Source organism: Paramisgurnus dabryanus, chromosome 17, assembly GCF_030506205.2.
Source record: "Paramisgurnus dabryanus chromosome 17, PD_genome_1.1, whole genome shotgun sequence".
Taxonomy (NCBI): domain Eukaryota; kingdom Metazoa; phylum Chordata; class Actinopteri; order Cypriniformes; family Cobitidae; genus Paramisgurnus; species Paramisgurnus dabryanus.
Genome location: NC_133353.1, coordinates 19,602,413 through 19,616,857, shown reverse-complemented (window position 1 = coordinate 19,616,857; position 14,445 = coordinate 19,602,413). Strand labels below are relative to the sequence as shown.

At 35.0% G+C, this 14,445-nt stretch overlaps 1 protein-coding gene across 3 annotated transcripts in view; it reads right to left on the bottom strand.

Moving 5' to 3' along the window:
- Positions 1–445: 445 nt before the first annotated feature.
- Positions 446–14,445, bottom strand: part of rbks (ribokinase) — a 64,712-nt gene continuing 50,712 nt past the window's right edge. The window contains exon 7 of one of the 3 annotated variants that reach the window (XM_065288711.2): positions 446–1,345. In XM_065288711.2, coding sequence (XP_065144783.1) covers positions 1,172–1,345 — 174 coding nt within the window. In that variant the 3' untranslated portion in view covers positions 446–1,171. The remainder of the gene's footprint in view (positions 1,346–14,445) is intronic. The other 2 variants (XM_065288708.2, XM_065288710.2) reach the window with 2 other exon arrangements.

The window sequence follows — 14,445 nt, the reverse complement described above, 5'->3', positions numbered from 1 at the left end:
ATAGTAGAAACACTGATCAGCAACCCTGTGATTGGATGGTTGTTACAAAGAAAAATTTTTAACCCCTGCAGTGTGCAAGCTATTAATGGAAGGGTATTGTGAACTTTTTAGGATGCTGAATTTGCAAACCCAGCTAAAACTATTTTTGTGCATAAAATCACCGTACATAATGTAAAATATTCTGTGAAAATATTATCTTGATATCTTTACTACGCTTGTCAAAGATTGAAATCAATGATTGTAATCAAACTTTGATGCTCCTAAAGTACTCAAGTTTTTTTTTTAAAACGGTTAAATGCTGTTTTGTCTGTTTGTAATAGCAACCTAAAAAGCAGAATAAAAAACAGGTGGTGGTCCTGCATCTTTATGTGATGTCCTGGCAGAAGTGATGTCTCTATGGTCTTTTCATATCATCTCTGGAGGCAGCTGCTTTTTCTTAAACCCACATACAATGCAACACTTTAATTGCTGATAAATTAACTTGTAGTTGAATTAACTTGAATTGTAGATTGTTATAAGATGGTGTTTCCCCTCTTTTGTACAGTTGTAGATAATACACCAACACTTTCAGCAGTTCCCAATAATGTGTTAAATGAGGTATAATGTGCAGTAAGTGAATGCAAATGTTATTCTACATGAAAAGATTATAGAGTGCAACTGTTTCTGATAGCAATGCACAGGACAGTCCTTTAGAGAAACTACCTGCAAGTGTCTAAATAGCTTCAATTGCATTATTCTCATAATATAACTGATTTCTGACTGTAGCAATATTACACATTTACTTTTACTGAAAGTCCTGCATCTGCAGACTATGTACAGAAAAGTGTAGTAAAGAAAATAAAGATAGGCCTTATGAAAATATGTGCACAAAACTTATTCGGTTATTGGCATTTTTTTTGTCACAGGAAAGGGACAGGGTAACAACTTTGTAAAAAGAGTTTTAAAGAATAGATACAAATTACTAAGCAAACCTGTCATGCATGACATTGTACTTGATAATTAAAGAAAAAACAAAAATTGGAGATGAGTTGATTCAAAGGAAACCTATTTCACACAGCATGTTTTATTTATTTATTGTAGATCACATCTAGTACTGCTGGGTAAAGATGATTGATTGCTGTAGCTAACCGAGTAATCCACGTACGATAAACGGACCACAGGGCATGCAATTTCAGAATAGTTCAGGTGGCAGATCCTTTGGAAATGGAAAAGATGTTTGAGTGCCGACCTGTTGGACAGACACAGCTGCGACCATGTTGGCTCTCCTGGCCATCTCTTCCAGTGGCATTGTGGGATAATGGGCCATGTAGAAAGCCAAAGCACCAATAAAGCTGTCACCTGCTCCCTGTTTCAACAGAAGAAAGTAAAGAGAGTTTTATTTCATTATGCTTAAAATGTGTAGAATGTCCCAAAATGATTGGAAACATTGGTATTGGGGTAGATGACAGCATTTTTAAATGGATTTCAGCTGTGTCATGCTTGTGTCATAAGTGGAAAGTGCAGTTTGTGGCTGGAATTTGAACTTGAGGCAGTGTGAAAATATGAAGTTTATAACTTTTATGCCTTGGCAACATATGGTAGGTTTATTGATAGTTTGTTATTTTACAGCAGGTAAAACAATCTTTTAAATGAACCATTACCTTTACTATCTGTCTAAGACAAAACACTTGTGACTCCTGCACTAAAGGTTAGAAAATGTTATCCTATTTATGTTAATCTTACTTGTGACAAACTTAAAATAACAGATTCTGTAAGATGTTGTTTTGCAGAGTCAACATCAAATACTTCACAAATAATTTAAACACACTTAAAGGCTGTGAATCAGAAACGTGAGAATGTCCTAGTAGTTAGAACTGCCTAGAGGCATTTCAGATTGAGGCGTTTTATTAGGCAGGATCAGCGATCTCTTTAAAATTCACTCAAAAACACCCACAAATAAAACAAGACGATGGTGAAAAATAGCGGTCGAAGAAGGCCGTTTCTCAATACGAAGACTGCAGCCTTCGGAGGTCACATTTCTAGGCTGCATACATCATCAAGACAAATATTAAGTTGCCTATTATTCTTAGTTAATCGTAAATTGTTGTAATATGTTTATGACTTATGAATGTAATGCTCTGTTCATTTAAATAAACCAGGCTTGATGAAGCATGCAGGCTGCAGCCTTCAGATTGAGAAATTGTCGAAGAAAAGCTTCCCGAGGGAGGGTGGAGGATGACGAGCTGCATGCAAAACAACATCCGCTGTGTGCTTTTTTTAGATGCAGTAACAACACAAACAAACGTTACCTCCGGTAAACTCAGTAAATAATTGTTAACAACGGAGTTCTTTTAGAGTAGTATATTTTTGATAACAAACAAAACAAACAAATATAGCTACAAGCAGCGATGGCAGGCACTCGCACATCTTTTTACCGCTATACGGTGCTTCACAGAAACAGTGCACGGGCACGGCAAGTGCATCAAGTGGGTAAATATTGGTGGACTTTTTTATGTTGTTTCTGACTCATTTGGGGACAGCTGGTACAAGTTACCCCACAATTTAGATGAACGGGGCGCTACTGAGCTAATAAAGAGACTCGCCTTTGTCTGACCTTTTTGTCCACACTTAAAGGCGGAGTGCACTATTTCTGAAAAATGCTTTGAAAAGGGAGGCGGGCTGACTACCAAAACACACTTGTAGCCAATCAGCAGTAAGGTGGTGTATACTAAATAACATCGTTGCCTGGTTTGCGTATGTGCGGGGCGGTTCTATCAAAAGGTCTAAATTCTATTGTGATTGGGGCGTGTTTGTTTAGATGATTTCAAACGTCAACATTGGCTTTCAGAGATCATGGACCCTGCCTTTAACAGCCGACAACTGTTATGTGTGTGCTAAATTTCAAGTTAATCTAAGCACCCCAAGAGCCTTAAATATGCCTGAAATAGAAGTAAATGTTGGCAACAGCGTTCAGGATATCAAAAATCTGTTCGCAAATTAGCAAGTCCAATGTTTCGGCATCATGTTCACTAAGTCTGGTGACAATCGCATGAATCCCATAGGAGGAGTATTTAAAAGTTCATCAAAGTACTCACATGCACGAGTACTTCGTTTTTCTTTGGCACTAGATGATCCTGCTGCTCAGTTAACACAGTGTTTAAGTTCTCCTTTATGTTTCTCTATGCTACTGACTGGACAGGGCAGAGCCACATAACCTCACATGTGGTAGTATGTTTTAAAGGGAAAGTATTGTGCCCGAGTTGCGTTCTGCTGCTGGTAAGCGCAGAATTGGGGAGAGGATCAGTTATTCGGGTCCCAAAACTGGCCGAATCAGCTGCGGTTCTGTAAGGGCACTCCAACCCGCTATACAATCTGTTTGCGGGGGTGTTACTGTATGTGATGACTTAGGTGTTCTGTCGTCCACCTTCAGCGTGATTGCACTTCTGGATGATTATGCCAATAGCTTACATTTATTTGCGGAGCGCATACCATTTTGCAAACAAACAATTTGATGCCAGTCTCATTATTATGCATATATATGCTATGTTTAGTGACCTATATAAATACAGTTTGGATGATATAAAATGACTTAAAACGTTTGCTTGGTCACACCACAAGGTGTCACTGTGGCCTCAATGTTTCAGCACTGGCACTCAGAGATTGATTGCTATGTCTGAGGTGAAACACGCCCCCCCTCATTAGCCTGCAGACAAAGAATTAAACAAATAAATAAAAGTATAAATAAATGAATGTGAAAATAAATAAATATAGAAATAAATAAATGTAGACATAAATACATATTTACATAAATGTGAAAATAAATAAAGTGGAAAAAATTAAAGTATAAATAAATAAATAAATGCATAAATAAATAAATAAATGTGGAAAAAATACAATTATACATAAATAAGGAAATACCGGTATACATTTTTGTTTTTTACATTTCTTTGTGTATATATTTTTATATTGATTTATGTATTTTAGTTTTTTTACATTTTCACATATATTTATTTATGTATTTATAATTTTGTCAGCTTTGGAATTCCATAGTTTGGCTTATGCATCAAATAAAGATGCATTTTAATTTACTGCATGTGTACAAGCAGAAATCATTTTTAATACAGCCACCGAAAAAACTTTTGTAATTATGTCTACATGTAGCCTATTGTTATCATTTCAGTCCAAGGTCTATTAACATCCAACAGCAAACCTCAGGAGTGACAAAGTCACGCCAACACAATAGCAATGTAAAAGACTGAGAGCATTTAAAGACTCATGAAAGATGTGACTGTGTTGTTAAAAATGAATTTGAACTTGTTTTCTTTGCCGTAAGCCTATTCAAAATCTGTATCTTTTTGTTATTTAGACTTTTTCCTATTTCAATTTTCAGTAAATAAATGCAAATAAAAACATGATTTTTTACCAGGAATTTGGCAGATTGTTTTTTTTTTTGTTGATAGGAAGAAACAAAAAATTCTAATTTTTACTTAAACATATACCTATAAACAGGGCCGCATTAACACTGTAAGGGAGCCCTGGGCTTTACCTCTTGTGGGGCCCTTCATCCACCAGAATTACAGCCTACATTCACACAATCTTAATAACCACAAGTGCAAGTTGCTAGCCTTTTATTTTGCTCCTATACATGCAATAACAAAATATTTAAACCATAAGTGATTAAAATTCAGGTACACCTACAATATACACAAATATTAAAATTTAAATGAATTTAAAATGTCTTTAGTCGGAAGGACCTGGATCACAGGTCATTTCATCTGAGATCAATCTGCACATAACTGCTGGAATCACTTACTTGCCACCAGTTTCACGTCAGTTAGTAAATAAATATAAATTTGAGACTATATTAATTGGCAAAGACGCAAATACTCAATGTTTTTTATAAATATATATAAAGGTGTGTTATATGTTATGTGTCTGACTCCGAGGTAAACTAGAGCTATAGTAAATATAGCCTAGGCAAATAGGGGAGGTTTAGCGGACAGGGTTTAGAGAGGAATGTTTTATGCTCTCTATTTAGAGTAGACTTAATTCTGTATGTTCAGTATGTATGATAAGTGATTGTAATGAATTTAAAGCTTTTGTTTTTATGGGACTGAAGTTAATAATTTTGATAACACCATCAGCATAAATTATTTGATAAATAATTAAAAAAAAATGTTATTAAAAATTCCCAAATAATAAATAATACGTAAATACTTTTTCAACTGATTAAAACATTTTAGTTCAATTAACTATAAAGCTAGTTTATAAGTAACTAGTTACAAAAAATAATTCATTGAGCCAACCTATTTTTTACAGTGCAGTTAAAAAGACAAAGTTGGCAATTCTGCACTGTAAAAAATGATGTTATGTCTCCAAAGTGTTACATGCATTGTTGTTTTTTAGTTGGCCCAAACTTGACTCAAATATAAAAAAGTATGTTTGCTCAACTAGCTTTATAGGTCATTCAATTAAAATGTTTTAATCAGTTGAATTTTTAAAAAGACAGCAAAGACTCTTTAAAGTGTGTTACTTCAATTATTATTTGGGAATTTTTAATAAATTTTTTTTACATTTATCAAATAATTTATGCTGGTGTTTGTTAACAAAATGATTGGCTTCAGTCACATAAAAACAAAAGCTTTTAATTCATTACAATCATTAATAATACAGACTCCATAAGTCAGTCAGAACATCTGCAAGGCCATTTAGGATAACTTCCTCCTCCACCTGTACAGCTTGCCATATGCATCCCTCTGATCTGCCTTTCCAAGTCATCGCTGCTCCGGTTTGATAAACAGAGTTATATTTATAAAATAAATACAGACACACACATACATAAATACAGTACATGTTCAATAAAGATTGACGGTGAAAGACTTTATTCCCTAAAATAACGTTCCCTCAGCCAACTTTCCCTCAGACATCACATGTAATTAAACACTATGGGCGGTTTTCTCGGACAGGGCTCATCATGGACTAAAATACTGACATCTCTTAACATATATCAGTGCTATTGTTTTGTCCCAGAATGCACACCAGTATTTTATTTTGTAAAGTTTGTTTGTAAAAATCTCCCAATTTTAACTAAGACAAAGTGCTAATCTAAACCCTGCCCAGTAAACCGACCCTATATGCCTAGGCAATCTTTACATTGGACACATAACATATAACACACCTTTATATATCTTTACAAAAAGTCGAGTATTTGCATCTTTGCCAATTAATATAGTGTAAAATTTACATTTGTTTACTACCACTTACCTGACCTGACGTGAACTTGCGCAAATTGTTGATGACTTGTGTGAAACTGGTGTAAAATAACTGATTCAGGAAGTTAGGTGCTGATTACTCCCAGATCCTTTCGACTTAAAACATTTTAAATTCAATTATCTTTATTAACCAACCGCATATTTGAACTTTAAGCACATAGATTCACGCTCGAACAACTCCTACAATTACATGTTATGACCAATTAACAGTCATATTATGAGAATTTTGCTGTCAGAAAACATAGCTGTCATAAGTCCACATAATATCGACCAGATTTGTCTTAATTAGTTCAGTCAACACTAGCCATTCTGAATGTTGACTGGATTTGAAAATGTGAAATGTGTTTATACAGTGTAGCTATACTTTCATTAGTTTAATAATTTCTTTGTTTTTATTTTATTTATAGATCACTCAGGGTTATCTGATTTAAGTTTGTGTGGCTTGTGTTTTATTCCCCTGCGCATTTAAGCATTTGCACACATTTTCTACACTTTACTTGATTCTAACTTCATTTTGTTTTTATTTATTATATCAGTAAATTCGGATCTAATTTCAGCCTGTAAATTTTGGATTGCTTCCCGTTGTATCGACGTTGTGCTGTTGCATGCTGGCACATGCAATTTAGCCGAACGAGCGAGCCATATTTCTGTATGATAGTGCAATGATGATAACTATAAGATTTTTTGTCCAAAATTTTCAGTGTTTGTTTATATACTTTATGCATTAATGACACAATGGTTACAAGCAATATGATGTGTGTTCAAATCATAGAATGATTTCTAATCAACTTAAAATTGAAGAGATTCCTTTTAATTGTTCTATTTACTTTTTTGATATGTTTTTTAAAAGTCAAATTTGAGTCAACAATGACCCCTTAATATTTAAAATCATCTACTACTTGTAATTTTTGTCCCTTAACAACTATGTCAAGATGTTGCGTAGTGTTTTTTCGTAAAGAAAAATACATGCAAACTGTTTTTGAAATATTTAATGTTAAACACAAGTAATCCAGCCAATTGACTATTTTATTAATTGCTGTTGTGAGTTTGTATGCCACCTGTTGTTTTGTCTTTGCATGAACATAGATGACTGTGTCATCAGCATACATTTGGATGTTAATGCCGGGACATACAAAAGGAAGATCGTTTATATATATACTAAACAATAGTGGGCCTAGGAATGAACCTTGAGGCACCCCTACTGAAGAGATATTTTCTTTGGATAATGTGCCTTTAATTTTAGTGCAATTCTTCCTTCTTATCAAGTATGATGCAAACCACTTAATTGTGTCAGTTGAGATGTTATGAGTGGACAGTTTAGAAACTAAGACATTGTGGCTTACCTAAATAGAAAAGGAAATTAATGTTTATATAATTGTAATGGTAATGAAATTACCTGCCTGGGACGTAACAGTTACGTTGCCAGTAAGTTATGAAATTACCACAATAGTATGAATGTATTACATAACTAGAACGTTCTTGGAAATCTCGCGATGTTAGGAGATCGTATTGGCGACATAGTGATTTGGTACTGTAATGGTAATGAAATTACCTCCCTGGGACGTAACGGTTATGTTGTCAGCTGGTAAGTCTGGTAATTACTTGTAAGACTGAAAACTCTATTCTAGGTGATCTGGCAGTCCATCAAACAAAGTGTGTTAAAAACCTCGGCGCTTGGTTGGACAGCCAGCTCACTCTTGACAAACACTTCTCCTCTGTAGTTTCTTCTAGTTTTTTCCAGCTCCGTCTGTTATCTAAAACCAAAAATGTATTGCCTGTAAAATCCCTCGAGACAGTAGTCCATGCCTTCATTGTTTCACGGTTGGACTACTGTAATTCTTTATATAGCGGCATTTAAAAATCATAACTAGCTCGGCTACAACTAGTCCAAAATGCTGCAGCAAAATTTCTAAAAAATGGCCGCAAATATGACCACTCCGCTACTTCGCGCCCTTCACTGGCTACCGATCCAGTACCGCGTAAATTGTAAAATAATCTTATTTGTGTATAAATGTCTACACGGTCTTGCGCCCAGCAATTTATCTGAACTCATTTCTCCTCATAACCCCACCCGAGCACTCCGATCTGGAAGCCAAAATTTACTAACGATTCCCTCATCCAGATTAAAACGTAGAGGTGACAGAGCTTTTTCCATCATGGGCCCAAGGCTGTGGAACAGCCTACCAGTTTTGTTTACTGCCTTGCTTGTTGTGGTTATTGTGTGTGCATAGGAATTGTACCTTTTAATGTTGGAAGCCACGCACTATAACTGTGTGTTTCCACTGTTGTTTTACTTAAAAAAACTTTTATTCCTTTTATCTTTAATAGTGTTTATTTTTACCTTGCTATGTTTCATCTGCTCTGCATTTTACAGCACTTTGGGCGGTCGTCTGACTGTGTGAAATTGTGCTCTATAAATAAACGAACTTGAACTAAGTCATGAAATTACCAATAAATTATGTTATTGGTATGTCATGTGTTAGCTGGGAGTACTTTCAAAACAGTCCTGAACACATTCTGGTAAAGATTACATAGAGCTGTCTGTCAGTCAAATGACTAAACTATTAGACATGGCTAATCAAAGGCCATAATTCATTGAAGAAGGCCTGTTTGTATTCATCCATATGTGAAAAAATGTAAAAAGATTTTGAACTTTGAGTGGCAGTTTTGATAAGGTTTAACAGTATTTATGCATTAAGAACCCTAGAATGGAAAAGTTTATTTACCAAGGCACAAATGAATAATAATACATTTGTACATGGTAATGACATATCATGAGCCTCAAACACGTTTATTTCCTCCTCCTTATGTAAACCTCATGCATGCAAAAGACTGCTGAAAAACAGGCCAATCTCAACATAACACCAACTGTGATGTTACATTAATGATGTTCACCCCAACATTAAATTAATTACAATGTTGTTACAATGCTAAAACATAATTGTGACTGCTGAGTTAGAGTTATATGCTTGTTAATGCTAACGTTTAGGCTGAAGTTCTAATATTGACGTTACGGTTACCTTTTGCAGGTCCATACTGAAAAACCGCAAACCAAAAAAATACATTAACAATATCAAACAATTGATTTTACCTCAAACTCCACATCTTCGTCTGATACAGGCTTAAAGCAGAGCTCAGCATTATTATTCATGACCCTTTCAAATTAGGTAATAATAAACCATTTCTTTCTAAAGGGAAATCTGTCCCTGGAAAATGTTTGCACTTACACTGCAAAAAATTACTTATTAATGACATATTCAGTAAAAATTTCTACAAATTCTTTTTCTCTTCACATTAAGATGTATTTTCTTGATGAGCAAAATGACCTAAGAAAATAAGTCTAGTTTTCAGACAAAAAAAATATAAACTTTAAGTGAATTAGTGCTTAAAACAAGCAAAACAATCTGCCAATGGGGTAAGAAAAAATATATTGAAATAAGTTTACTTCTTTTCTTAAACACATAGTTCAAAAATAAATTTCTTATTCTTTTAGCAGAATTTTTGCTTGTTTTAAGCACACATTTGCTTACATTTTATATTTTTTCTCTAAAAACTAGACTTATTTTCCTAGGTCATTTTGCTCATCAAGAAATTACATTTTAATTTAAGAATTTTTAGATATTTTTACTGAAAACAAGACAAAAATACTAAAGTAATTTTTTGCAGTTTAATAAAAGCATCACACCGTCTATGTAGATATCAGAGAACAATTTAACAAATGTAACTTTTTTACCAAAATCTTCTAAGTGCATGCAAGCTTTTTCAGCAAAAAACTCCAACTTTAAAAACATCCACTTCTTTGGACAAGACATAGTAAGACATAGACACTAAGATGCAACTAGAAATATTGCAAATGATGAAACTTAGAATGTAAAAATAAAGAAACTGAACCACACATTAGAGGGCACTGTGATCCATGTCACTGCCACATCTGTGGGACAAACAATTGAATGCGATCCACACTTGTTTTGCGCATTGTCATTCTTCCAAATTATCTTCCGTGCACTGAACAGGACTTTGCTTAAAAATAGATTCTGCATTTAGTCAACAAAGCGGTATTCCGGAATTGCCTAAGGCAGGAATTAAGTGGGTTTAAACCAAAGTTATTTGATGAACATATAATATGTTTGAGAGCTTTTGGTTAATGAATAATTATATCCAGTACAACCAGGAAAGTATATTAAGACATGTTTTTCATGTGAAATTTGGTGCTAGTCTAACAATGATCACCAATAAAATCAAGTCTGAGAAAAATGTTGGAACATATTACTTTTACAGGTCCATTGGTTAAAATGCTCCAAATGCAACAGAATGACTCACAAATGTCATGATCAAGATGAAATTCATGAGGCCAAATCCAGAGGATTCCGTCTGAGGTTACCGACCATTGAGGGGGTGGCACACAGTCCAAACAAGAGTAAAATAAACATTGTGTCATTCTGTGGCTAATCAGAATTTTTGAACGGCTGGTGTACCATCAAACAGGTTTTAATTTCTAAACTTTGTGATTTTCCAGAAATTTACATATTTTGCATTCATTTTAGGTACATTAGAAAAATATCAATATAGACATCACATTTACATCTATGCATTTGGAAATTAAACCTGCAACTTCTCCATTACCAACTGAGCTCCAGGAACAACAAACATGTTTTTTACAGACAATATACAGGGCCATAAAATCAGTTGCAAGATCTCCCTTAATTATTACAGTTATTGGCAAAGAATGTTACTGATAAATCTATATTGATAATTCCTACCAACACATTAAAGCTAAAGTTAAAGAAACTATAGCAAACAGAGCTGTAACAAGATTCAGTATGAATCTTCTAAAAGGTTGAAAAAAGAGAGAAAGCTCAAGATCTAGGGGTCATATGTTGCTGGGTGACTCTTTGCCTTAAAAGTTCTGCTGCAGGCCAGCATGGCTCTTTGTGAGTGTCTTTGTTTATGATGACATCACTGTCAGTAGGAGGCAAGCAGTGTTTTTCTGTAAATTCCCTGCATGTCTCCAGTAAAGATCCCTGTGGTGGGTCCTCTATTTCTTTTTTCATGGAGGTAAAGTTTGGCTGATTGGCTCATGTCTGGCTTAAAGGCAAGGTTCTGGAATTGGGGCGACCTCCAAATGCAGAAGCATGGACCACCCACAGTCTATCTGAAGTGTGTGTGCTGAAGTTATGAAAACTTATATTACAGTATGTGAACACACACAAAGGCTGTAGAGAGAATCACTCAAGGTCTACATAAGATTTAGGGCAGAAAGGCAATGATCTTAGGATGGGTGAGCAGCCACGGATGTAAAAACTGCATACTTTCTAATTCAGAAAATCTTTTGATCATAAGGGCAGTCAAACTGAGCTGTAAAGACTACTCAAAGATGCTTTGAATCTGAGCCTGATTAGCAGATTCCTTTATAGTGAGCACATCAGCGCATGGTCCCTTTGATAAAAAAAGATGTGTTGAAGGTATCTAATGTATCCACACTTATAAGGATACTTTTAGTCTATGCCATTATGATATCACACTGGAATTTACAGTCCCCATCAACTTTCTAAAAGACCTCTGGGAACAACAAATAAATTCTAATTTATTGGTGACCATTGGTGAGCAGTTGCTTATTGCGCTGGAAAATTCACAAATGGTAAATTGTACAGTATAGGACCAATCGGTGTCCATGATGTTTACTTCTGCGTGGTGCTTATATTCCTAGTTCAAAGCACTTGAATGATTGGCTGCCAAAAATGTGTTGCAGTCAGTGACAGGGAATCAGTGAGATGAAATTCCTCTTTAATTTCTAGCCTGGGAATGTGACCCACAAATGATAAGTAATTAACACAACAATGGAATAAAGAGTTGTTACTTGCCACAGACCCTTGTCAATGTAATGCACAAGGTTGTGTACAAACAGCAGGGCAAACTGAGCCATGAAAACTTAAATACAACATTCATTTTATGCAATACAAGAGGCATGAATTTCCATATACCTGGTTATTAAAGGGGTTATTAAGTCCTGTGATTTAAAGACACTGCAAAAAAGTCACTGGAATCAGCTTTTTGACCGTGCTCACAGAGAAGCCTTTATAAACAGTTTACTTCCCTTTAAATGTTGTTTATCAAGTAAAAATAGTCCCCAGATACTGCTCTTTCTTTTATTTGTATTCATGCAATCTAATGATTGTAAATTACAGAGGAAACCCATATGCAAGTTTCTTTTCAAATGTGGTATTACCACATTCTTAAAAAAGAAACAGATGGAACCATGCCCTGTTCCTGTCTAGCCAGTGAGATAAAATCTGGTACTTGCCCCTCCTCCATGTTTTTAACAAGTGGGGAAAATACAGACTTACTGGAAGTGGGATTACGACATCCAAAACAGTTAAACAACTCAGGATTTATGGTTCATCAAAGTGCGGGAAAGGGCTGACACCCGCTGAGTGGATCGCTGCTAAGCACTGAATCACTCAGAGAAGGCTGGGGCAGCCTACCACAATGAGACTGGACATTACAGTTGTGCTCTGTGTGTGTTTAAGACCACAATGAAAGAAAAGTTATCAAAAGGATTTACATTTTTTATGATTAATGACAGACAAGATGTAATGTAAATCATTTTAAATTACTTTAACACTAGTAAAACCATGGTTACTTTACATAAGGGAAACCTCTTTACGGATTACAAAAAACACATCAGCAATTTTGTCAAACTTGTGATGCAATTCAGTAACAGTATTTATTTAACATGTATGTACAATGCAAACTAATCTTCTGTTTAAGTCAAAAACTATTTGTCTTGTCCAGAACATGATTTCTGATCACACCTCTATACTTTATCCAAGCCGAAGATTATAGTTAAATAATAGTGTGCAAGTATGATGTCGATCCATATGTTATGGGCCATATTCCATTTTATAGAAGCATAATTGGTGATTATTCCAACATGGTGTGAACTCTACACCATCTATGAATCATGCTAGTGATTATATGGTGTGAACATACATGACTGCTAATAGACCTGACTCAATACTCTTTACTCAGATGACTAGTCGCCGCATGAAAAATACTTGAGGGCAAAAACACCTGGTCTTCTTAGATACAATTATATAGAACAGCCTTAAAGATTAATACAGCACACAAAAGCTTTTTCAAGACCAGAAGTTTGAGTGGCTGGCTTTATGCAATAACTTAAAGTCAATGTGTGAGGTTCACTGACTACAATGAGACTACTGTAGTTCAAGACTGTCTAGACTCAATCCTGTTTAAACAAAGAACCTTACTAAGTTTAAAGGGTTAAAAAAAACAATTTAGTTAATAATGTGTATAGTCATAGGCTCCAATTGCCAAAACTGCTGGGGCAAAGCCGCTTTAAGGCAAGGAGGAAGATGTTTGAATTGATGCCAGTGGAGGAGAGGCTTGACTACGCTGAATAAATTGATTAATAAAGAAATAACTTATTTAAATATAAAAAAATTCACAGCCTGTCCACTGACCTTGTTTACGTTGTGCACTAAACAATACTTTTGTTTGGAAAATATACTCTTGTATGCTAAATATACTCTTGGCAGTACTGCATTTCAACCACAATGCCAACAGAGAAGATGCTCGAACCAGTGATGGTGTGTTATGCGGTTAGCAACTCAAGGTTCTGCAAAAGTGGCAGGGAGTGGCAATCAAAGAGGCGGGGCGTTTGCATCATGATGAAAATTACAATATTTTAATCAAATAAATAAATAAAATATTTATTTTTAAAACACTCAAATAAAACTTATTTTTGAAGAAACTATGACAAAAAATGAACACATACTAGATTATTAATGAATTAAATGTTTTTACCTCTGATGGGAATAGCTGCGTGGTGAAGTGAAACTAAAGGGTTAATAAACACAAAACTGAAGCAGATGTTGTAGAACGTCTGGCGAACGATGATAGATAGCGCCGCAAAAATTGTAAAAACTGATTATTTCCCACTATTAATTACGTTATCTTAAAGGAGTGTAACTACTGTAGCATGTAAATAATGTACATGAATAACGTGAACAAGAGCGCTCAACAATTATATCTAATCAACAGGCACGTGAAACCCTAGCACAGAGGTGTCCACTCCTGCTCCTGGAGGGCGGGTGTCTCTGCAGAGTTTTATTCCAACCCTAATCAAACACACCTGATCCAGCTAATCAAGGTCTTACTAGGCCAGGGGTGTCCA